Source organism: Argopecten irradians, chromosome 6, assembly GCF_041381155.1.
Source record: "Argopecten irradians isolate NY chromosome 6, Ai_NY, whole genome shotgun sequence".
Classification (NCBI taxonomy): Eukaryota; Metazoa; Mollusca; class Bivalvia; order Pectinida; family Pectinidae; genus Argopecten; species Argopecten irradians.
Window position 1 is genome coordinate 45688155 of NC_091139.1, and position 26944 is coordinate 45715098.

Below are 26944 nucleotides of genomic sequence, written 5' to 3' on the forward strand. Positions count from 1 at the left end.
GAAAATATACAATTCAAAGTATTGTTTAGGAGTTTAGCCTTTTCGCAAACAATAGAGTGATCACAAAATGTGATCAGTGAGAAAGTCAGTCCATGGATTGGTAAGGATCGCAATAACTCGTTACTCTTAACAACGTGTGTCGTGCGATAAATATTACGACACTAAAAACAAAGGTTTATCCTAACCAGGTGATACCGTAAAGAGAACACTAACAAGGATATTGCAGTGAGGTTTTTTTTATTTCCAGATCGTGATTTACAAGAGAAGAAGTGTCGCCTACCTCGTTACTACTGGATGGACATGTTAATGTTACTCTTAACAGTTAGTCATATAATAAAGGAGCAGAATACTCGATTATGTTCCGGACGTTATCAAATTAAAAACCGTTATAATGATATTTAAAGATAGCATGACACATAGCCCTCAAATAAGAGACGAAGTTTTCAAAAGATTCTTCTTCTCGAGTGAAATAGAAATGATCAATAAGGAATGACAACGCGTTTCTAATGTAGCTATTTCGGTTGTACATGTGAATATGTGAGGTTATCGTAATGGGCCACACAAGGCGGCCATTGGCATTCTACATCCGTCAAACTACCGCGAACGGTTCAACGTCTATTTACAAGTCAACGGAAACCCAATTACTGTTTTAAAACTACACCAAGTTCCATGTAAGATCAATAGATTACTATCTTTGATTCCGTAGTTGTACCACAATTTAAGACAGATATTATCCATAATAGGAGATAATAAATAGAGGGGAATATTTGATACGATAGCAAGATCCTTGGAGAGGAGGAATACTTAGAACACATACACGTGCCCGTGATAAACTAACTGCGGATTGGAAAGACAGTATTATCTATTGATCAGCAAACGCCAGTCTCGTTAGAGCTACATTTTACTGCGGAAGCACCTCCTATGTCGTTGATTTTACAATTCATTTAGAGATAATTCAATTTCGAATGGGTAAAAAGCGTCTTAAAAGGACACTTTGATGATGTTGAATTTTATACAGCTAGAACTCCCATCCGTTACGATAATCGAATATTCTATAGAGATAGGCGACGTAATTAAACCTGAACGAATACATCAAAGATGGTGCTAGTAAATGGTGTTTTCTGGAAGGGGATGAATGCGTGTTTATTTTGTGAATATTTGACAGAAACTTTGTAGCAGCAATAAGAGTGTCTACAGCAGACGAGTACAAAACATTAACTTAAGCAGTAAAAGCCTGAAAGCAGAAATTTTATTTAAGGCTATAGGGTACAGGTAAAAGGGGAGACAATTCATGGTGGATTTCTTACACCTTAGTGTTACGCCTCCATTCCCCAGCAGACCAGTGGGCCTATCGTGGCAGTTCCACTTTCATCAGTTTTGCCTAGATACGTCAGAGGAAAAGAAACGGACACACACATCAACATTTACAGAACATTCTAGATGATTTACAAAAAGAACACATGCTTCAGAGTTTGTAACAGGAAGTGCTTCTCTTACAAGTACGCATGCACGGTCATAAGCAGGACGGAAATGGAACAAATGTTCAAAGACTGAAGGTTATCATACACCGAAAGCCTCTTTTCAAAGAGTAGTGAAATAGGAACTCAATATAACTCTATGTTTTCTGAACTATAAGTACATTAAACAATGCTCCATTTCGTTTGTTACAGCATGCAGGTATGATAGGTGTCACAAGTGAGTGGATGCGATCCGGTCGTACTGAGAGAGTGATGATGACACCCTCTCCAATTCTTATGTTGATATTCCAAAACATATTAAAGGCCCTACCGTCGCGTTCCCTGCTTCTGTACGTTCATCCCCTGTTTATAATAAAGCCAATATTGTCGTTAGACTAGATCATTGTTACATCAACATGTGACAGAGTTGAAGCCATCATAATACGCCATCTGCGCAAGTCAGCGCCGTTGTTAAATAGTACTTACCCCCGAGAGTTTGCACGGAAACATATTGGTCGCTAGTGTTTAGCAAGATCCGCCCTAACGCTTAAATTAATCATTAAGCCAAGGACCTAAGATTATTTAAGATATATTTATAAATAGCCGTTTTATGTTAGCTGGGTAATTTATAACGTGAGATGCAGTTAGATGCATACACGTTTGAATTTATTCGTTTCAACGTCTATTCATTACACGCAGCTGACCAATTTGTTCTGTGTTTATTCGAAAGAATATCAATGTTTAAAATATGAATCAGTCGATACAGAAACACATAAAACAACACGTATATTCTTTACGGATAAATCATACAACTTTTCAAAAGTTTGAATGTAAAGCACTACCATCTGTCGTACCAGTATTATATAAATATATATCCCATTTTTATTTTGAATTGGTATGTATATTTATGAAAGTAGCACAAAGAAGAAAATAACATTACAATAATTTGCACCAATTTAGCGGGTAATATTGACCTTACTTTAAGCATTTATTTAATACTAATAAATAGGTCTTTTGTTATATCCAATTTCTTAGTATATAAAGGTATTATGTAGATGTATTGTGCAGGCCAATTTTGATTATTAGATATTAGTCGATATTTTATATTTATGTTTGCGCGGGAATAACAGTGGGTTACCTGTAAGGGTACCTGTAGATAAACAGTCTAACTAGTGAGTACAGCGCATCACAAAGCGATTCACAGTGAAAAGTATATTTCAGCATTATGTACATCTATATATAAAGGAAGGGATAGATGAAGAGTTGAGGTATAGTCACCAAGGAAGCGCATACTGTCAATGCAGTAGGATAGAATAGGTGGATAGATTGATAGGTAGGTGGGAATGGGTAATTAGATAGAGGTTAGTCGGACGGTTGAAGGTTGGTGTGGTAAAGCCAGGGTTAAGTAGGAAAAGGATACAAGCGCAGGTAGGTAGGGGATATATGAGGTTGAGGTACGCATAGAACAAAGGGAAAGTGTGTTGGTAGGAAAAGGTTTAGGTAGGTTTGGCAAGAGGCGTAGGTAGTTATAGGCTCTGCTAAATAGGTAGGCTGTACGGAGATTTAGGTTGTGTAATTCAGATAGGAAACTAGATATTGTGGTTTTTCTACGGAAGACGGAAGAGTGATAGGAGGTATGACTAGGGAGAAAGTGAAATAGGTAAGGAGGTAAGCAAAGGAGCTATATCTATAGGCGCAGGGAGAGGCAGCAGGATTGAGGGAGCAGGATTGAGGGAGCAGGGTGGCGACATGGAGGTAAAGTGACAAACTCCTTCGCTCAGAAATACTACATAGCAATTTCTCTATAGATCAGCTACGAAATACTGACGATACATGCCGCAAATATATTCAAATTGCAAATCCAAACACACCAACACACGTGATCAAAGTCTCGTGAGCTTCAAACGGACCAATCACTATATTCCAGAAGCGTTAATGGAGTGACTTCTGTTCAATGTGACCTCAGTGCTGATGATGTTTGTTAGTAACATAGTGATTGGCCCGCTTGAAAGTCACGTGACTATTTCGTCGTTTTCAAAATATACGACATTCTTTATAATCCGCTTTCTCTTTTAGAATATCCCAGGCTCTTTTCAAGCGAGGCCGAAACAGATGATAGGTCCGATGGTGAGATTTGCAGCCTCCGCAACATTACCTTGGAGAGGGAACACAAGATTACAGTAAGGACAGGTAGGAGAGCACAGAATCGCAATTAGTGGCGACCGCATCGTTAATTCTAAATAGGCTACGGTCCATTGTTATTATTGCATAAAAAGGAACTATTACTGAAATATCGCTTAACAAAACAATCATTATTATATTTAAAACAAAGCAATTTCTAATTAAATACGCATTACAATATATCATATGCATTTATATAACCTGGAAAATAATATAAATGTATTAATAAGCTGCAATCAAGAGTTATGTATTATATGCCAATACAGTTGTTAAAAATAATTTACGAAAAAACTACTTGAGTATATAACGTGATTAAGAGGTAATTAGCTTTGATTATTGTAAATAGTTAGTATATGAATAATAACAGGAATAATCTGGATTACTTAGATATCTCGATATATTTAGCATTCAGTATATCAACATCTATCATTAGACAACTTACTCATGTGTAGTGAGTCTGACGTAGAATCGTCGAAAAGTAAAGTACTACACAATAAATGTCAAAAGTGTTAGTTATTAGATATTATCGGTAGCTGTATGAGGGAAAGTCAATTATTACATACACACAAATTCCCATAAACAAGGAAGTATCATAACATTTCCTTTGTGTCTTCATGACTGTCCTTCAAGATCTTGGAAATATTGATTGATGACTGTAATGGGAATTGATCAGTAAGTAGAAACATTCCCGTGGAACTATACAAATCGACAAACTGGTTTAGATTTCATCCCCAAATTCAGATTTAAATGATATGATAATAGTCTTTCTTCCTGCAGGTAGGTCGTTAGAGGCAACAAAATTATGGACATCATCGTTTTTTTAACTTCCTGCTTGAGACTGCCTCGTCCCTGTGAGAAATGCTGATACATCACCGTCAATAGCAGTGGTGGTGTCTTATCGTGCGCAACGCTCAACATAAAGGGATGGCACGGTTGATTTGATCGTTGTCAGTATAATATGACCGGGTGAACAATGAACAGTACACTATCACAAAAAGAGACAACACCAACGTACTACAATCACCCAAAATATATATCACACGTAATAATGATACATCGCATACAAGGGGGTCGTCCATAAATGACCTTACTTATTAATTGGACGATACACATTATCACCTCACAAAAATTAGCATTGAATGCATAACACTGCGGTAATAAAGTTAAGCTATATAAGTCATATGAAGCCATGGCAAAATTGGGTTGTATTCTTCAGTAAACCAAATGGGGCGATTCCTATATATTTGTTAAGAATAACCTGTTTGTATTTATACATTATCAATATATCGTTCTTACCTGTGTCACCAGCACAGAAAGCGCGCAGGGGAAGATCGGGTTTGTACGTTATGTTACCAAAATCCTTTCGGACAACGTTGTCGTTGATGTCGCAGTTACACATAGCATCAGGACCTCCGGCACAGCTACCATCCATTCCGCATGCGCACATGTGACTTCCGGGCTCTCCACCAGGGAAATAGGAGGCGGCGGAACTAGCGTCGTACGACCTGTGGCTTGTTCTGTTGACGAAGTAAGTGGTGTAGCTAGGATCAGTTCGAGGACTGTAAGGATTGTGAATGACAGCTCCCTTACATTCCCACTCTACATACTGGGAGCAGTTAGCCGACGCATCCACCATAAGGGCCGCTTCTGCGTACGGCATATACGGGTTACCATTACCGTATTGGGGGATGATCCTATAGGACCCGGCGCCTTCATGTCCGCTCACAAAGTGGGTCTGCATCTCACTATGTTCTGTGTGACACAAAATAACCAATTGTTTTTATTACATTATTATATTATTTTACAATTATATATAAATATACATTAGTAGCAATGTACATCAATAATTTGTTTTAAGGATATTTGGGCTTACATATATTATACATATAAATCAGTCAATGCAATTGGTCATAATCTTTTATTTCTTAATGATATACTTTATTTCTCATTTTCATTAAAAATTTGTTCAACACTTTTTCAAGTTCCTTCTGAATTAGTTTTTTCATTCGTTAGTTTTGTGTTATCACATCCATACTTCACCTAAAATCGTCACTCCAATTCCGTTTTCCAGTTCCATATCACAGAAAACTTCGTATGCAACATCTTCTTCTTCTGTCTCCACATCGGATACACGTATTTGGACATAAGTTGAGTCCACAAGTCCTCGGACCGCAAGGTCGCTACAATGTCTCGCTATAATACAAACACAAATCATCTGCAGTCTTCCCACTATATCAAAGAGATCATGTACGTCATACACAAGCTAATTACAACTCTATGGTCGAGCATGATTAAACTCAATATAGTCTAATTTATTTACTTAAATTTCAATATCATTCACGTGTTTCTCGCGATATCAATTCTTACTTGTCATGTTTACATTTTCAACATTTCAACATCAGATCAAACATTTAAGAAGCAATAAAAACATCTTCAAACGCATATATTCAATGTAGAAATTCCATTTGATGCAATTTAGCAGCACAGTTTTGCAATTCCGCGGTATAATCTCATGGCCACGATAATGTGATCCGCCAAAATAATAAGAAACTGGTACATTATATTGTTATATACCGTTAGTCTGATTGCGCAATTTTTATTGGCTAAAAATATATTTCACGTTTTAAGTCAAAATTTGTATCCGCAAAATTAACCAATTAAACGTGCTGAAAATACACAGAGAAGAATACGTTTTACGAACCATAAGGCTTGCAGGCGTACGTGTGACAGGCTTCGGAGGACACGTTACTGTTGAGACAAGGCGCTGTCAAGTTCCCGTACGAAGTCTCGTTACATACACGAGATCTGTCTCTCACACCACCGCCACAGGTTTTAGAACACATACTCCAGGAGGACCATTCCAACCACTCCCCGGGAACTGTAAGGAAATACATACTGTTGAAACTCGCTAATTAGAACACATATAACTCGAATTCGAAGTATTTTGTTTGATATATTATTCATTACATTGCATTTTCAAGGAAGCTCGAAGCATTGGCTTTGATCCAATGAGTTTGACTGTACAATACACTTGTTTAATTACTGTTCTAAATGATAGTTGGTAATAGTAAGTCTTATTTAACCAAATTATACGTATCATTTTATACTTGGAAATTAACTATAGACAATTAGCGTTATGATCTGTAATATACGTAAATGTATATTAGTTGATATGATTTAACTTTCAGAACCAAGACTTGTGCAGAAGGAGAATGTTAGTAAGCATATTGCAAGCATCCTTTGCTTGGTATGTTCCCTTTCAAACTCCAAGATCATGACGACTGTCCTTTCTTTATTAAAAGTATGTAAGTATCACTTTTTATATCCATGTTAGAATTATATCGTTACCTTACAACATTTTATGTCAATATTACAATTCTATCATTTAAGTATATTTTGCATGTATAGCACATTATCCTCTCCGGTAACTTTATTATTGAGCCCTTTGTTGTACAAAACAATCACTAAAGTTCTTTCATGGTAGTAGTATTTTGTTGTTTAAAATAAATGCTGAGCGAGATAAATAACTATTGAACTAAGTAAAACGTTTGATTAATTTGATTCATTATATCTAAACACAAGTGCATTTTACAATTTTTTTTTTTCCAAATTTGATCCATAATCATGTATTACTAAAGGTCAGACGTGAATTGTAATTATTATAAATAAAAAGATGTGTGCATCTTGCACGCGCATTCGATGTTGATGTTTGATTTCCAGGACATCAATCACCAATGCAGGTCGCATGTTTATGTCTGAAATCTAAGGTCATACCATCGATGTTTGCAAGGTAGAAACTGCAGAGAGAAAATGTGACAATGAGATGACTAAGTGTCATCTACTGTCATATTTATAAGGAGGATAGTAATATAAAAAGCTGAATAGTGATAAAGCGTGAATAGAGAGAGATTTAACAGTTATTTGGATTAAATGACGTTTATAGGGTGCACAGAGGTATACAATGAAGAGTAGGCAGGTTATATATTGGGTATAGGGCTACAACTCATTAGGGATAACAGAATATTGACAAGTCACCGAACTATTTCGGTGATGAACAATATCTGAAAAATAAAAATCAATAATTTATGTCAACGTACATACGGTTATAATGAAAACGGGACAGTCTTTATAAAAATTATATCAAATTATAAATCAATGTGCAAAATCGAGGACAACTAAAATGTACTCGGTTAATCTTTTTTACTTATTTGGATATTTTTATTATTATTACTAATGTTTGTGGGGTAAATATCGTGTTATAGTTAGTCAAACAATTTTTTCGATATTATTAAAAAACCTTACTCGGGCACAAGTTTGTAGAGCAGATCTGGTCCTCCGTATCTACTCCGTCGCATGGTTTCCCACCAAAGAACGGACCATCACATGTCCGGTTCCGGTTTTGTAATCCACCACCACAGGTGACGCTGCAGTCGCCCCACTCGCTCCAGTTTATCCATACACCATTAACTGCAATCGACATAGTGGTTTTTTTCAAATAAAATTTGATGGTTATTTTTTTGTAATTATTTCCTTTTTTGTATTAATTTTTAACTTATTACTTTTTAAATTTTTTTAATTGTTTTTTTGTAATTATTCATTTTTTGTGGGTTGTTTTATTTTTTTTTAATTGTTTTTTTGAATTATTCATTTTTTGTGGGTTTTTTTCAAAATCATTTTCAATATTGCATTAACATTTTAAGTTTATGGTATTAGCTTCAAATACATTTTGTTTCCCTTCCCGTTCCATGTTCCTTTCTTGAACAACAGAATTATTGCAAATAATAATTAGGTTAATTATTATAAACGTACTCGGACAGTTGTGTTCGTTACAGTCCCTCGTCTGGTTGTACTCGCCAACACAGTCGGCACCGCCGTACAGAGGGTCATTGCATTCCCGTGTCCGGATCTGGGAGCCACCACCACATGTTGTGCTGCAAGGGCCCCACAGACTCCATTCCAGAAAGAAACCGTCGACTGTAATGTATGGGACTTTCAGAATATCGGCATATAATTATATCAATAACTAAAATATAGATATAATTACCATTATAATACAATTTTATCATTTACCTTTCAGAATTGAAATTGATCAAATATAAGAACATGTATCAATATAAAAATTCCATCAGAACTTTTAAAAATGACAGAAATTAAGCATATTTAGAAATAATAAATTAGAATTTTCATGGTTTATTGAAATATATCTTTTTGCCTTAAAAATACCATAATTTGAATGTAATATTAACAGATTCAATTACTTTTATGAGAACAATAACATATTCATTAATATTAGACCTTTACCAATGATTATCTTAAATTGCATTGTAACAACCAGCCGACAACAAAGGATCTCAAAACATCAGAACATTTCAATATTTCAATATTTCAAATAATTGTATTAATTAACCTTGACAAATGTTACCAATTAACAACAATACTTAAACACAAATTGAAACCAATGTCTCAATATTTTTCTATAATAAATATAACTATTATATATAGTTCAACCGTGATATAAATCTAACTTAATTATCCTAAATTTATACTTTAAGTAAATTCAATGATATCAATGGTTATAAAGACAAAGTATGTTGTGAGGACTACCGGTACCAGTACTACCCCCGGTACTGTTAGTCTCACGTCAGGAGCTGGTCTAGGCTATAATGGAGGTTAGTGGTGACCATGATGGTGCGGCGTATGAGGAATGTGAACAATCGGTGCAGTATTATGTAATATAGTGGTATAATACTGGAACAATAGTTCCAGGGGGAGAATGTGTGAAACATGGACAAGTACGTATCGTGCAGGTCCCAATCCCCGACAGCCCAAAGTTTGGAAAAGAAGAATCTGAAAAAGAGAAAAGTGTGGAATCCTCGGGTTCTGACCAGGGCACTCGTGTGTGTTACAGTCTTGGTAGTCGACCCAGGATTCGGTACAGTTGGCGCCTCCATAGTAGGGACCGTCACACTCCCGGTGTCGGTACTGACCGCCCCCTCCACACGTCACATTGCATGTGCCCCATTCCATCCACGGCAGGAATACACCGTCAACTGGGAATACAGAGACGTAATATTGTATCATTTAGTGTACGTAACATTCCGTCAATAGGAAACGGACAAGATTTATTTATAAATCTAGGAAAAACTGACAACTTAAATAATAGTATCATTCCAATTTAAGTATAAGCCGTCACAAGTTCAAACATTTTGACTATGATTATTGACATTTATCAAAGCTATTGAGTATGTTCAGCTTCAGTTTTCTTTGCCCCATAACAATACATGTATGTCTTCAGACCAATAGAATCACCATCGAGTCAATCAAAAATCTCATTTAAAACGTGAAAACATTCAATGTGTTTTAATCCCTTAAAGCGTCCCAAGTGTATTTAAAAAATAACATAGTAGGAATCAAACTCACTCGGACATTCGTGTATGTTGCATTCCCTGTTGTCCTCATAGTTCCCCTCACATTCCGCGCCACCGTAGTACGGGCCGTCACATGACCTGTTCCGCCATTGTTCTCCGCCACCACACGTGACGTTGCACGAGAACCAATCGGACCAATCGGTAAACACGCCGTCGACTGTATGGGTGTATACAAGAATTGTAATGTGATGCGTTAAAGTTGTGTATGTCATAACGAAATTTTGTTTCTATTCTTTTTTTGTTTACATTACATACCTCCGAGGCACCATATTCCAAATATTGAAAAAACTACATTTCACAGAGCTAAACTTATATCGGTTTTATGGGGAAAAAATAGAAGTTTAGTCTTCAAATTTACAGTCAAAATTGATATTGTTTGTTATGTGATAATTAATGAACTGTACAATAACTGAATCTGTTTTCCCGGTGTATAGTACGAAAAGAGCTCTTACTTGGACACTCGTGCATATTGCAGTCTCTGGAATCCTCGTAGTCATCGGCACAGTCGGCGCCGCCGTAGTAAGGTCCGTCACACGTACGATTACGCCACTGTATCCCTCCGCCACAGGTGACGTTACAGTAGTACCAGTCTGACCAGGACGTGAAGACTCCGTCCACTGAAACAGCAATGGAGAACAATGTAGCGATTTATATAGCATAGGGCAGTTTGAATAAAAGTCCGAGATAAAAACAATATCATTATTTCTGATATCAACACAGCACGTCTAAGGTAAGAAAATGATTACCCCCTTCCTGTAAGGGTTACTTCTCCACAGAACCTGTAAAGATGAAGATCTGGTAAGAATCGAGGTCCGGAATTATTGTGTGAAATACTATAAATTATATGATACATTCAATTAAACTTGCAATTTCACAATTGTTTTCCTTTTTTTCATCGCACAACGTTGGCAACAACTGAAAATCTAATGCATGAATACGTAACGGCACGGACTTCTGATATGCCTTTGACCTACCTGGACAATTATGCGTGTTGCAGTCTCTAGTCTCCTTATCTGGCCCTGTACAGTTGGGCCCGCCATAGAACGGACCGTACTCGTCACGGTACCGCGAGTGATTCCCGCCTCCACAGGTCACGCTACAGTCGTCCCACGTGGACCAGTCCAGCCAGATACAGTCGACTGCATAACACAACAAATAACAGGTATAGGAAATACAATGCAATAGCTCATTCGAGTTTGCGTTGTTTGAACCAAAACAAAATATTCCAAACTAAACATGGTCTTCAAGCTATAAGAGTTCGTTATTATGACGATTATAAACGTCAAAAACGTTGCTTTGATTCGAGAAACAAAAATTTGCAAGAGGGCAAAATTCATTAAAGTTACAATTTTCTTTTAACTATTGTAATGTCAATAATATTTGCTAGATAATTGACAACATGATGACTAACTGTCTATACCTTTACGAGGTTGTTCTATGCTATAAATGTTACATACTTGGACACTCGTGTGTGTTACAGTCCTGGTAGTCGACCCAGGGTCCAGTACAGTTCGCTCCATCATAGTAGGGGCCATCACACTCCCGGTGACGGTACTGACCGCCCCCTCCACACGTCACATTGCACGTGCCCCACTCCATCCACGGCAGGAATACACCGTCAACTGGGAATACAGAAACAAAGTTTATGTTCGTTTTGAATGTACAAAAAGAATATGTCAAATGAATATAAAGTGGCATTATTCAATGCACTCTTTTAGTGTAAAAACTAAAAAGAAACAAAAACACGACGTAAAATACAATGGCAATACAGATTTAGTATAATTCATTATTAGAGAAACTACGGTAATTGAAATTACAGAGAAAACATTTATAGTTCCATTTAACGTTAGAAAACCACTCCAACTTAATAGATAAATGCCATAAACAGCAATACAGTGGAACCTCCCGAAACCGATCATGGTCGGTGCATATAATTTCGGCCGGTTTAGAGAGGGTTCGGTTTGGAGAAGTGAACCGAATACCGATCATCACGATCCGGATTTAATCGATCGGAAGTCGTTATTTACGTTAGTGCAACGCATGTATGCCTAGTGTTTGTTAAAACCGACCGATATTGATTGTTAATGTGAATGTTATCACAAAAGAGAGAATCAAACGTTTAAAAGGAATGGATTACAGCAAACTTGACTTTGTTACCGCTTATAAACGTAGTTTAGTTAGTTAGTTGCGTGAATGTTCTTGGGGATGTTCTCGTCTGCAACCTACATACGACCAATCGCTTCAGGTTACGTAAAGAATCAAATTATATGGTCTAATTACACGATGCCGGTCATTATATGACATAGTCATTTTCTAAAACAATACATAGCTTCGGCTTCTTCATACAGATAATTTACGTAAAAAAAAATGTATAACAAAATGTTAATACAACAAATAGCATGGTAAAGACACCTTTTTGTCAGCAAAACGTTTTGCAATTATATTTTTTCGATTTGGATCTTCGAATCCTTACCTTTTCAAGAACTATCTTCTATTGTAAAAGCAGGGACTATATACAGATGATATTTGCCGCCTTACCTGGACAAGGCCGGGGAAAACAGTCCTGACTACTGTTGTAGGGTCCGGTACAGTTGGCGCCGCCATAGAAAGGACCGATACAGTCACGGTCACGCCACTGTGTTCCATTGGCGCACGTGACGCTGCACTCGCCCCACGCGCCCCACAATTCCCACACGCCGTCGACTGTAATAAGTAAGTTACGTCATCAATATAGTCAATCACCAGCTATGCTAGGTAACTTTTTTTCCCAATATTGTTGGAATGTCTCTGAAATCTTTATTGAATAATAATTACTGTTGGAAAAATGAATTGCACTGTTGAAGGTCTTAAAGGTTTTTTTTGCAAACCTATCACACATTAACTGTGCTATTTTAATTCATATACATTTCATGTAATCTAAGTCTTGAGAGTGGTAAATCTTCTGGAAACATCGCTTCAATTCACGTGTCATTAATTGCTATTTTCGCAACAAATTTCTGCAGAACCAAATGGCAAGACAGATATTGGGTTTGGCTTCTAACTCAAAATAAGCGTGCATATTTCTCTGGTATATTACTATCACCGATGCATTTGCGGGATTTTCTCTCCCTGAAATTAATTTTGTGTATATATTATACACTTACTTGGACATTCGTTGGAGTTACATCCTTCTGTCTGGTTGTAGGCCCCTTCACACAGTTTACCGCCATACATAGTCCCCACACACTCGCGGTCTCGAGTTCGATTCCCACCGCCACACGTGTGACTGCACTCCGACCAGGACATCCATTCCGTGAAATTCCCGTCCACTTTAAAAGTAGGAAAAATGTTTAGAAAAAATGCGGAACCAAATTGTACAACATGTTTTTTCTCTCTATGAACTGCGATCATTTTTTAAATAAGAATGTCTCATTTTGTTAGGTCTTGACTAGATTTACATACATGCATTAAATATGGTTAAGATAAAAAAAATATAATGAAAGTACACGAGATATTCAAGAGAAAAACACATATATAAGAGGAATATGAGCAAGAAAATACAATGGGAAATCTAGAGTGAGTACTAGGTATTGATATTAAATATTGATGAAATAGAAAATTGGAAAGAGGAGTAAAGGAGAATTCCTATATTCTATAGCATTCACGCTGGAGAAAGAGAGAGGAATCTAGCGCAGAGGAAGAAAAAAATCACATCTATAGAAACTATGTCTATAAGGCTAACTACAAGTCTAAAAAAGTACATCTTGAGGAAGAACATCCATCACAAAAATGTGAATAAAATAGACAGTGTTAAGTTATATAAACAGTTACAAGTATTATTTTTGTGAAGATTTATCTTCTATAAAATGAAAGAGGAAAAAGAATGCAATGAACTTCTTATGGAGCACTTCAAAGACGAGTGATAATATTTTTATACATTAATGAAATATTGAAAATATGTGATTGTTTAACACAGAGTTGTACAGCACCAGGGCATGGTCTCGTGTTACAGGGACCAACATCGCTCCAGTCTCCGGTACAGTTCTGTCCACCATTGTACGGACCGTCACATGTCCTCTCACGCAGGCGCAGACCATCTCCGCACGTCTCAGAACATTCTCCCCACTCCATCCATTCGTTGAAGAGACCATCGACTGTAATACAGAATGATTTTCAGCAGTCACTATATGCAAAGATTAAGGCTACACAAACGACCCAATCCGATCTGACCTTATATAATTAGTGCCTATAACCTAGAAATTGTTAGCATATCAACTGAATTACTGGTTCAGTAATTATTTTTATGACTTTTTATATTTTAAAAGTAATTTCTTCAATGAAATTGGATTGTGTACAGTAGTCTGTTTTCGATGAAAATATATGTGTTTTCAAAACAAAACGGTTATCAGGAACGTGGTTTGCGGCCTTGATAAATAAGTCGGATCTATTTGGGTCGTGAGACTGTGGCACGTGGTTATATATTTTTCGGTGATAGCCTTGTACGCTAACTTTGTGGAGCTAGGGGCTTTGACTATGCAATGCGTGGCTTCAAATATACTTTACAAAGCATCAAAAGCATACTACGGGCCTCTAAGAACTAAAATCGCTGTCTCAATCAACCTCGGCATAAAAATAATAATAATAATAAATAATAAATCAATGATATGCAGTTCAGTCTGACAAGCACCGTCAGATGAAAGTGTAAACAAACCATATTGTTCTATCTATCTCAGCCATTTCTGAAACAAAATATTATATATCAGTCCTTAGTGTAAACAAATGGCCGTGATAGTAATCATTTAAATATCTATCATTTTGTAAATTAATCTATACAAAATATCCAGTTTTAAATTACAGATTTATAAAAACATAACAAAAATTTGCTGTAATTGATAAATCCATCTGTTTCTAGATCAATTGTATTTCTTATAATTTTCCAACATATTTCGCGTATACATTTCTTTTTTACAGTTCTATAATGTCAATTGATGATTAAAACCATCCCCGATAACAAGTGCCACTTACTTGGGCAGTCCTGTTCATTACATGGGGCGAACTCCTCCGGCGGCCCTGTACAATTGGAGCCCCCATGCGCCCCAAGGGTACAGATCCGGTACCTGTACTTTGTCCCGCCCCCACAGGTCTGCGTACACGTATCCCACAGGGACCACAAGCTCCAATCACCGTCCACTGCCGGACACAAACGTAGATCAGTGTAAAGCAACGTTTTTGCGGGGCTATTAATTTTTTAGATTTTTTTAAAAATTTTAATTAAATCATAAAATGAAAAATAATAATCAACTTTAAATTTTATTTTGTGTTTATAATATCAACCTTTCAAACGTTCTTTAAGATTTTGATTAGGTAATTTACCTGGGCACGGATCGATGTTACAGTTTCTGACCTCCGCATCGTCCCCTTGACAGTCCAGACCCCCAAAATAAGGTCCGACGCAGGTCCTGTTTCTGGACTGTTGTGCCCCTCCACAGGTGACAGGGCAATCCGTCCATCCAGTCCAGGACGTGTAGATACCGTCCACTGCCGAGAATATTGGGATAACGTACTTTTAGTGTTATAGCAAAAGAGAAAGTCAATGTATATACCAAATCTCGAATCATACTTAACTTCTCATAATCTTGTATAAGCGTTCGAGGAACACTTTAATTGTTTAAAATGATAACATTTCTTGTGTGATTTAATAATTTCTGTTTTTTAATTCTGTGAGTTTGTCTTCTCCAAATGGTACGATTCCATCTAAATTCTTTGTGATGAAACCTTGAACCCACTCCCATCTTTCTCGTGTTAGAAGTGAAGAAGATGATAAGTATTACTATTTGCCATTGGTAAATATCTTTACAGAATCGTTGATATTTCCTCACAGAGCAATTTTCATGTGTGTGTTTTAGAGTTATTTCTACGACCTTAACCGATTCAATATAACCCAAATTGTCACACACTAGAAGAAATTGTTTGTTGCATTCGTACCCACGTAATTGGGTATTTTTTCTACTTTGTAGGAACAATGAGTCATTGTTATTTCCTTACCTGGACAGGTTGTGGGGAAACACCTGTCCGATTGTTGCCATTCTCCTGTACAGTTCTGTCCGCCATCTTGTGGACCGTCACACTCACGGTCACGATATTTAGTTCCATATCCACACGTGACGTCACACGCAGACCATGTCGCCCAGGGTAGCCACACTCCATCGGCTATAAAATGGTAACTAACAAAGTTCTGGCTGGGATATCTTTAATCAAACATGTTAGTCCATTGTTCGATGTCAGATTAGAAGAATTTCTTTCTGTTTTAAGCCAATCAGTTAAAGCAAAGCAAATACTAAAGACTTTGACAATCTATTTTGGAATTTAGTCTGAACGTGTTTTGGTAATGGTCATCATCGGACATAAATGAAATATATACAGCAGCAAGCCATGAACAGTTTTCACAAACAATTTTGACCAACGTATAGAGGCAATCTATGAGTTTTAATAAAATCAAAAGGTATCATGACTTGTCTATACAGTTGCTACAGATATCGTCCTTTCAATTCATGAGTAATGGTCTATTGCTCTTTTAACCTTATAACTATGTGCAATGTGACGATAGATGTCAGTCCATTTCGATTATTGTATTCTGACTTGTTTTTTTTTTAAGACTTGGACACGTTCATAGAATTCCAAAATGATAAAATGTCAAAATCTATAAGATGTGAGAACAGAGTAAATAAGCAGCTACGTATACAGATCATACAGAGGTGTAAAAAGCGATCTAGGCATGTAGTGTAGGAAGCTGTGTAGATATAGCAGTACTACTGAAGCACTACACGGTAGTATAGTCAGCATAGTAATATTACATGCAATACTGAGAGCGAACCATGTTGAACATTACCAATATTTCTCTGGTTTCTCCCCCTAAATTTACAGAATCATCAAAAGTAAATTTACGGGCATGTATACACAGTACACATGATTTCTTACAGGTAAATGTCAGGACATGAGGTAATATACAATATCAACATGGTAGAGATACGTATGGATTGCAGTTATCAGTCATGGCCGACCTCTCACTAAAGTGTCAGACTTTGTAGTGACGTCGTCTAGCATCAGAATTTGATGACTTCAAAGTGTTGTTGAAGAATGACCCAGTTACAACAAGTCGTTCGCTTTATTCTAAGAACGCTGTGTCCATAGGGTTGAATCTTTTATTCAATTATGATAAATATTTCTTTTGAATTTTTCATTTATCTTTTATTTTTTGCTGATTGTTATTTCAGCAATGTGATAACATTCTAAATAAATGAATATTCATTAAACGTCTTAAGCAAGGGGAATTTTCGTTTGTTTTTCATCAGAAAAGGGCATGCTTGCAGAATTAACAAGTATATTATTGCCTGAACAATTCTTTCCCTTCCTAGCTTGTATTGTAATGGCTTAAGTCGCCGCCATTTTACATTACTTGTGGTCATCCGCGTCGCTAACAAGTCCCTGATGAACCAGACAACTGTAGGAATATCGTTAAAGTGTTAAACGGGCTTCTTATCCTTTGTGCATTTTATATCAAATTTCTTATCGTAACGAATCAACAACATTACAAAGTAATGCCTGTAAGATCGGTGTTATTACAATTACCAGATCAAGTACTGTTTTATTACTTTATGAACTAAAACACAGTATAAACTGTCGAATATGTTTGAAGAATCAAGTCCATGACTGACCAGCAATTAGCAGTACGGAGAGAAGCTACACAATGAGTAGTAGACATCAGAGATAAGTTTGACCGAGACACAGGGACTTGTAACGTAGGTTGTGAGAAAGTCTGTTGTGTATACGTGTGTACTATAGGCCTATATACCATATAAAAGGACAAGGGAACCAACGGCTCGCTTGGAAGAGGTACACCTGCCTCTACAAAAGTCGCCGGTATTCCGTCAAACATGGATAAATATGTATATATTTAATACTAATATATTCTTAAATAAATTTTCGATACGGAAAACACAACTTCAGACACGAAATAATATATTAACATACCTTTATTTCACTATGAACGCGGAAAATGCAGTCAGATTTCCTCACTGTCGTTTTGCCTGTCCAGTGAAATCTAGGTTAAACACGTTTGAGTGGATATTGTGTACCCCATACCCGGACCCGAACTGGAAACCCCATATACACAGTGCCTGTATACTAAAAGCTACAATATTAATGTGGTAGCGGTAAAGTAAAACATTAGAGTCTCGACTTAAGTTAGATTCTTCAATTAATGATACGTGTATTTCAAATAAAGGTACTTCTAAGAACCTTAACCATAAAACTTAATTTATACAAAGTCTGGGTACAGAATTCCAGTGCAGTATCGGGTAAGGGCGGGTACACTAAAAAGGTACCCATCATCAATTACAATATGGCGGATTATACGAACAAGAGTCGAGTGCTGGATAAAAAAAGAGTGATTCCTCGCTTAGTTGTTGGATTGGATTAATGAAAGAGTTATCGGAGATAGCCTATTTGTATTTGCAATGGGAAAATATCACCAGAAAGTGAAATGAATGCATACAAAATTTGTTACAAGGGAATATGAGTGCCTTTGACCTAGATTTCACTGGACAGGCAAAACGATAGTGAGGAAATCTGACTGCATTTTCCGCGTTCATAGTGAAATAAAGGTATGTTAATATATTATTTCGTGTCTGAAGTTGTGTTTTCCGTATCGAAAATTTATTTAAGAATATATTAGTATTAAATATATACATATTTATCCATGTTTGACGAAATACCGGCGACTTTTGTAGAGGCAGGTGTACCTCTTCCAAGCGAGCCGTTGGTTCCCTTGTCCTTTTATATAGTATATAGGCCTATAGTACACATGTATACACAACAGACTTTCTCACAACCTACGTTACAAGTCCCTGTGGACCGAGAGAGGAGGACAGACATAGGAGTGGTACAACAAGTGTGTGGAGACCTTACCCGGACAGTTGGACGGGTTACAGAACATAGTCTCGTCAGTCGCACCCTCACACTCAGACCCGTTGTGGAAGGGACCGATACAGTCCCGCTCCCGGTACTTGCTGCCACGCCCACACGAGTGGGAACAGTCCGTCCACGCTGACCACGTGTCCCATACACCGTCAACTATGGTCAGAAAACAACAGGTATACAATGTATTTGTTAGGTAGCATCTATATTCTTCACAATTAGGTGTAATGTTTCATTACATTCCCTCAGCCTTCTTGTTATTCAAAGTGAATTAAGATGAAATATTAATAAACCGTAGATGCCATCATTTTAAAATTAAAAAAAAAATGTCGTGCGATAATGCTATCAGAGCCTTATATTTATTACTTGACAACTGAAATTATACATTTCAGTTTTGCAGAAAGATAAAGAGATAAAAAAAATAGCTCGTCCCTATTTATCAACACGATATAAGACTTTTATTCACCTGGGCAGTGGAAGGAGTTACAAAGTCTCATTTCATCCTCTGCCCCCTCACAGTCGGCGCCACCATGGAATGGTCCGTTACACGTGCGGTTCCGTGTCTGTGTCCCATTGTTGCACGTGAGACTACAGATGGTCCAGTTCGTCCACATCTCCCAGATCCCATCAACTATGGTTACACGAGATATTCATCAATACTTCATCCAATATTTACCATATTGTAGTTTTGTATTAGAGATTAAAATCTAACAAATGTCATAAGCAATTATCTTTTTTTCTTTTAAAGAAAGATGATATAGTGAGTAAATATTGTTATCCGCCTTATAATTAGGTATTATTGGGGAAAATGTTTATCATGATCAAGATGTGAAAGAATACTGATTACTTTATTTTATAACAAATGCCTATATATCAACTTATGCAATGTTTAACTTTTACTTTTAGAAAAAAATCCTACAATTAAATTCATGAACAATCGATAATGTAAGGTTGTGAACGCCTTCCCTCAAACTTACTGGGACATTCATGGATATTACAGTCGTCAGTCTCCATATTGGTCCCGTTACACGGTGCGCCGCCGTACAATGGTTCCACGCAGTCACGTGTTCGCCACGTCATACCGCCTCCACAGCTGACGTTACAGGAAGTCCAGTTTGACCATAAGTCCCATTCTCCGTCCACTACAAAACAACGTGTCAAATCCAAACCAAACAGGTAAGGGGCTAGAACTAGGGGAGACACACATGTGGTATATAACAGTATTTCTAGTGCGAAGGAGGGAAATGTTCGAGGAGGTTATATTGTGTCAAGGGCAGACAACCCATGCTCTAGAGCATTCCTCACACAAAGTATATAGTCCCCACATGGCACCTGAAACATGTTGACGTTGTTGTTTTTACAGAAGTTCATAGTTTTCTATGAACATTAAAACAATTAAAGGCCCACTACCTTTCCGACAAAAAAGTTTTTTTTAACAATAGCAACATAAAGACATAAATATCGATGGCCTAAGATGAGGTTACAACACAAAACAAATACTAGATTTCATAACAGTTACTTCAGTTAATTCATTTCGCTGTTTTACCATCTGGCGCAATGATACTAACCTAGGAAAATTAACATTTAAATATTTTTTTATCAAATTGCTCGGAAGGTGATGATAAGTGTAGTATTAACAGTACAGCTTTTGCAATTCTGCAAAATTATCAATCTCGTTTTACATCGCGATTATAAAAATCAAAATTCGTTTCGGAAAGGTAGTGGGTCTTTAATCCTGTGTAGTTGCCATGGTTCAGGTTACCATGGGATAGCAGTATGATATGTCACACGCCATGCGGAGAGAGAAGGAAACACACTTCGGAGTATAAGCTTCACTGCAAATCTTCAAACAATGTCGCCTCGAACATCCGGGATGTCAGCCATGCTTCTCTACTTGATCACAGCCGGAAAATGCGTTATCAATATCAAGCAAATTGTCATTTACCCTATTAAAACTTAAACACAAATTTGGATTTCGTACCAGGTAACTAATTTATTGAGTCAGAAACTGAATACAGTTTAAGATTATTTGTTTTCAAATTGAACTAATTTTGATTTATTTAAACAATTAATAATCAAGTAGATGGCGCTTGACTACCGGTCTGACAACGAGGCAACCAATTAGATGTTTGTACCGACCTGGACAGTTGTGAGTGTTACAATCCCGTTCCTGTGTTTCCTCGCCAGTGCAATTAGCGCCGCCGTAATAAGGTCCTTCGCACGTGCGCTTCCGGTCCTGTAAGCCACCACCACAAGATACGCTGCACGTCGTCCAGTTGGACCAGACCGTCCGAACTCCGTCAACTAGGAACGACACAATAGTAATTGTATCGTCACAAGGGTAAGTATATTGTTTATCTACTAAATACGCTCATGAAAATAGAATACTATTTTTAACTTCTCTCACCTAACATCTGTCTATCTAAATCTCCGCTTCTTCTGCTATGAACAAAATACGACGGTAGAAATCAAACTTTAATCTTGTTCTGGATTTCTGCTATTTCTCACGATGAAATTCTGTTCTGGATTTCTTCTATTTCTCACAATGAAATACTGTTCTGGATTCCCAATAATTCAAATAAATAACAACAGAGTATATATATAATTGCTTTACTTACTGGGACAGTTGTGCATGTTGCAGTCCCTCTGTTCCATTGGCGGCCCCTCACATTCGGCACCATTGAAGAAAGGCCCTTCACAGTCACGGTACCGTCTCTGGCCACCGCCTCCGCACGTTACATTGCACGTGTCCCAGTCGGACCATTCCTCCCAGACACCGTCCACTGGAACAAATCACATACTTATTATTTCACCCCATCATTTACATAAAAATGGATGCTTTTAACCAATATGCATTTCCTTGTAAGCTCCAACTCTAGTATTGAAATTGACCAGGATGTTCCCAGTGTTGCAAATGATTAGAATTTAGGTATGTAATTAGTACAATATTAAATAACATAAACGTCTTTGAACACTTTGAACAGCAATATTAATCTAAATATACTATTAACATGAAACAAATATTTACAAAACTGAATTCAATTACCTATAAATAATAAAACCAAACTTCGCTAACTCGGAGACAGGGGCCTTATGTTTGCAAATCGTCGAGTTATCAGATTATTCGCGTTTGTTACAAAGTAGAAGGATTGATCGGAACCAACAAATTACTTCAAATTAAAAAATATCTTTTAACTTATGAGAACTCAATGTAACTGGTGTCATATGAATTTCACCATTCGCTGTAACGAGAATCATATGAATTTCACCATTCGATGAATATTTTATCACGTGAATTCCTACCTGGACAGCTCAATGTCACGCAGATTTCCTGTTCGTAGTAGTCACCCGTACAGTTGGCGCCGTCGTGGAAGGGACCAAAACAGGTGCGGTGGCGGTCGCGTGTTCCATTCGCACAGGTGACAGAACACTCGCTCCAGTCAGCCCAGGTATTGAAGATACCGTCGACTGAAAAAGATATGTCATGTATGTTTTATTTTTTTCTTTAAAATTTAGCATCGATATTTTTCAAGTTATATAAATTAGTTAGTCTTAATTTCCATCGTCACGATCTAAATTGATGTCAAGATTGCAAACAAACACATATATTTTTAAAACGGATATTTTGACGACTTACTCGGACAAGGGAAGTCATTACAGACCCTGGTCTGGTTGGCTGGTCCAGGACAATCTGCTCCACCATGTAGGGGGTCATCACACTCACGGGACCTGTTTGAGGTTCCGTTACCGCACGTGAGGGAACAGTCAGACCACATGCTCCATTGTTTCCAGGAACCGTCAACTGTTGATATCAATTTCAATCAATATGATATATTTTATGATTGTGTAAAAATGGCTTTAGTCAATATATATTTGCATCGTAAATATTGGATTAAAATATTGAGATCAGAAGTTATGCAGGTTGTTTTTATAAGAATAAAACAGTAATATGGTAGACTTGCTTACATTCTCCAGATTGGATTTGAACCTAAAACTTACCTGGGCAGGAGAAGGCGTTACAGACCTCAGTTTCTGAAGGCACCCCGGGACACCCAGCACCACCATGGAGGGGCTCATTACACGTGCGGTTCCTGAATCTCATGCCATAGCCACACGTAAACGAACACGCGCTCCATTCATTCCAAGGTTCGTATTGTCCATCAACTGAAATTAGGAATTATAGAAAAAATATCACTGGTCTTTATAAAAAAAAAAAGTGTTTGACTCTTGATAAAAGTGATAATCTTCGCGACGTGGCAACTTTCACTCACGTATTAATGAAGTGTTGATATATTAACAAGTACACAATTTGAAAGCTGACTTTGAGGAAATATCCATATGCGAAAATATCCATGCTTACACCATTACAGATTAAAAGAAAATCTGATAATTAAATTACATGATTAATTATGAGTTATCTACCCACCTGGACATTCTCTGGGGTAACAGTCTCTATTCTCCTGTTTCGGTCCTTCACATGGTTTCCCGTTGTAAAGTGGTTCGTTGCACACCCTCGTCCGGAACTGGGTTCCATTTTCACACGTCACAGAGCATATCGACCAATCAGACCATGTCAACCAATAGCCATCCACTGCATCGGTAATATGGCATTAATCATCCAATCAGAACCCTTCCCTCAATTCCCCATGTGATTTAATAAACACATATGGGTTTAAAGCGTTGTGAACACAAAAACATAAAACTATTATCGAACACCCACAAGGAAGGACACAATTACATGCCGAGTTACACGTAAAAAGTACAGGGTGAAACCTCAGCGGCTCTTTGTTGTAACGGCAGTCTTCGGATTGGTTAAATACTGTGTGTAAGCGTGGAGGAGGAAGCCACAAACAAGATCCGCCATTTAGATCACGTGGTTATATATATAAAGATTTATTTTTTAGTGTGGGTAACATTGAGAAGATATGACCCTTCGGACCAGCTGTTTTATATTTACATCACTTCGGCATTTATGGTATGTGAAAGAAATGTCAACAAACACATAGCGTAAATGCCATTTAAAAGAAAGTATTCTGATGAAAGTCATATCTTCCCCACAGAGGATGAAGGTCAGAAATGTGGTTGATCAGGCCAGGATACATGGGAAGGTAAATATCACATAAGATGTCAAGGTAAAAGAAGAGTTGTATATAATGTGATGTAAGCATGAGAAAGGAGATGGTGTGCCGATATTAGAGTGTCCAGTACCACTGCATGGCCCTGTATTGCAGGCCTGAGTCTGGGAGGATGGATTGTCTATACACGGAGCGGGATTATATAAACACTGGCGGGACCGAGATTGTGAGCCTCCTCCACATTCGACACTACACGCGGACCAATCGCTCCAAAGGACCACTACAAAGGACAATGTGAGACTGAAGCCTCAGTACAAGAATAACTAATGATCCTCGAACACAGACTTACACTAGTCATTTCAAAGACATGGAGACCTACGATATGTTCATTTGTATAATATTTACTCGAGTCTCGATCTGTTGTGTAGGCTTAAATATGAGTAATATCCCTTGTTTAGCTTCAGAAACAGATTCATTTACAAAATGAGTAAAGCCAATTTAACAACTTTTGGTTCCGTCCAAAATTTGGACCCCATACCCCATTGGGATACTCATAAGATTATAGCAAATATGTTACATCTGTATGTTTACGTCCCCCATCCAGAAACTTGCTGACAGTTAAATTTGGTAAAATTCCGGTCAGCGGCAGTGAGGAGGTCAATTTGTCTTGCGTAACCAGATGAGTTATCAAATGTGTCTTCGGGTTCTCTCATATGTATAATTTACCTGGACACATGATCTCTGTACACGGTTTGTACTGAATATCTTACCTGGACACATGATCTCTGTACACGGTTTGTACTGAATATCTTACCTGGACACATGATCTCTGTACACGGTTTGTACTGGATATCCTCCCCTGGGCAAGGTTCTCCCCCGTGATTGGGTGGAGGGAAGTCACATGTCCTTGTCCTCGTTCTTCTTCCGTCTTCGCACGTGACTGAGCACGCGCCCCATTCCTCCCAAAGAGCCCACGCACCCTTCACTATTATAACATTTAACGGTATAATTACAGAAAATATACAAATTTCAGAAATTGGTGTTGGCGTTTTGTGTTCGCCATAAGTAATTCGATTTGCTCGCAAAACATTTTATTGGCTATACATTATGCTATCTCAATAAGTGAATGCCTGGAACTGGCCTGTTTTAGGTTGGGTTTTATATTGGGCCTGTTGGCATCGTCAACATCCGTCTTCAATAATTGTTGTGAAAAGTAATAGTAAAAGATCTTTCAAAAACAGAGTATGTGTTCCTGGAGTTGTGTATGGCCAACTACATAAATGTATCAGGATATTTGTGTCGTTGTTTCGGGCATCCAAAACCCATTTGTTTGTTCACAAAAAGTAGGCGTTACGTAATTCTAAACGGTAAACTTTCCTCAAGAGACGTTAATACATTACCACATGTTAAAAACACGAGAAATATGTAAAACAACATGACACAGGCACTGACCTCTGCACTTAACACCGGCAGGTCCGGGGCACGCTGCAGACTGATGACGTGGACAATTCTGCAGGAATCGTTCGTCTCCTTGGCAAGATGTCGTCACGAAGTCGGAAGCGATCTCTAGTATTTCAGTCGTTGATGAAGAGTTTCTCCCGACCACTACAATATAACGTCATATTTAACACAGAATAGTAAAGTGCCCCTCCTAGAAAGGCAGTCTTCTACACATGGAAAATTATTGGAATTCACGTCGTTGGAGATTCCACTGTTAATTGCACTATGCTACGAAAAATAATAAAAGCAAACTAAACAATAGCTTCTGTCGAAAGTCGAATCACAAAAAGCAACATTATTGTACAGTTCCTTGTAAAAATATAAAATCTGTTGGTCAAACACCTTTTGCGAAAAAAAGATAGCATAAAGGAGACATGTAGCAGGCATCCATTCTATTCCTCCGTGAAATAAAGAATATATTGTAGAGGGAATCCGACTTCAAGGGGAAATCAGGAAAACTATCCATGAAAATGAAAAATACTGTACGATCATGACATAGCAAAGTAAAGCCCAGGGATCTCACCATCGAACGCTCCCAAGAATCCGTTCTGTCTGCACACAATTTCTGCTGACGTCATATTCCAATTCTCATCACAGATTGGATGGAACATCCGGGCCTTTGAGTTCCACATCTCCACGAGGCCCTCGCCAAACTCACTGCCATTTACCAGTCGCACGGCACCTGAAAACCAGGAATTATTCTGGTTTTTGGTAGGTATCGATTGAAAATTTTAACTGAATAAATTGTAACGTTACCTTCATAAACACGTTACAATAAATACCCCATCGAAGCTGGAAACAACTTATATGGGCAAGTCTAAAGCATTACATTATTTCTTCATATAAAAATAATTGCGGTGCTCACAGAAATAAATGGCGTACGATCAATACTTGCTTTCAGAGGCACTTTGAAAAAACGTCAAAATGCTTTCAGAGATATCTACCTCTGGTTCTGACAAGATTCACAGAATTTAACACGTTATTATTATATAATATGTACTAATTGACTAGAAGTAGCGGTAAAAGTTAGCTTACTTTGACACATGATACCCTCACAGGTACCGTACTGGATTGTGTCCCCTTTGCAGTAGCGATCCACTCCTGGTACGCCATTATACAAACATGTCCTTGACCTTTGCTTGGTGCCACGCCCACACGTGTGGTCAGTAGAACATACACTCCATTCTCCCCAGTTGTCCCAAACTGTTGAAAAACATCAGTGGGTAATTATTCAGATTTATTACTTATCGCAGTTAAAATATACTAAAATTACTTATAACTACAAATTTATTCACAAGATTGTATATTTAATAAATACGTACATTAATAAGATAAAAATGATATTTAC

The 26944-nt window shown here is 37.5% G+C and overlaps 1 protein-coding gene across 2 annotated transcripts in view; it reads right to left on the reverse strand.

Moving 5' to 3' along the window:
• Positions 1 to 220: 220 nt before the first annotated feature.
• Positions 221 to 26944, reverse strand: part of LOC138326054 (SCO-spondin-like) — a 34482-nt gene continuing 7758 nt past the window's right edge. Inside the window, exons 4-33 of one of the 2 annotated variants that reach the window (XM_069272171.1) lie at positions 26632 to 26799; positions 26120 to 26278; positions 25549 to 25701; positions 24911 to 25081; positions 23448 to 23612; positions 23021 to 23185; positions 22659 to 22823; positions 22325 to 22489; positions 21640 to 21804; positions 21161 to 21325; positions 19999 to 20163; positions 19488 to 19652; positions 19013 to 19177; positions 16091 to 16255; positions 15419 to 15583; positions 15071 to 15235; positions 14035 to 14199; positions 13210 to 13374; positions 12605 to 12769; positions 11524 to 11688; positions 11041 to 11205; positions 10519 to 10683; positions 10059 to 10223; positions 9524 to 9688; positions 8448 to 8612; positions 7941 to 8105; positions 6340 to 6516; positions 5679 to 5831; positions 4935 to 5390; positions 221 to 1820 (exon numbers count right to left, since the gene is read on the reverse strand). In XM_069272171.1, the coding sequence (XP_069128272.1) occupies positions 1753 to 1820; positions 4935 to 5390; positions 5679 to 5831; positions 6340 to 6516; positions 7941 to 8105; positions 8448 to 8612; positions 9524 to 9688; positions 10059 to 10223; positions 10519 to 10683; positions 11041 to 11205; positions 11524 to 11688; positions 12605 to 12769; positions 13210 to 13374; positions 14035 to 14199; positions 15071 to 15235; positions 15419 to 15583; positions 16091 to 16255; positions 19013 to 19177; positions 19488 to 19652; positions 19999 to 20163; positions 21161 to 21325; positions 21640 to 21804; positions 22325 to 22489; positions 22659 to 22823; positions 23021 to 23185; positions 23448 to 23612; positions 24911 to 25081; positions 25549 to 25701; positions 26120 to 26278; positions 26632 to 26799 (5135 nt within the window). In that variant the 3' untranslated portion in view covers positions 221 to 1752. Of the gene's footprint in view, positions 3613 to 4934; positions 5391 to 5678; positions 5832 to 6339; positions 6517 to 7940; positions 8106 to 8447; positions 8613 to 9523; positions 9689 to 10058; positions 10224 to 10518; positions 10684 to 11040; positions 11206 to 11523; positions 11689 to 12604; positions 12770 to 13209; positions 13375 to 14034; positions 14200 to 15070; positions 15236 to 15418; positions 15584 to 16090; positions 16256 to 19012; positions 19178 to 19487; positions 19653 to 19998; positions 20164 to 21160; positions 21326 to 21639; positions 21805 to 22324; positions 22490 to 22658; positions 22824 to 23020; positions 23186 to 23447; positions 23613 to 24910; positions 25082 to 25548; positions 25702 to 26119; positions 26279 to 26631; positions 26800 to 26944 lie in introns of both variants that reach the window. The other variant, XM_069272172.1, reaches the window with a different exon arrangement.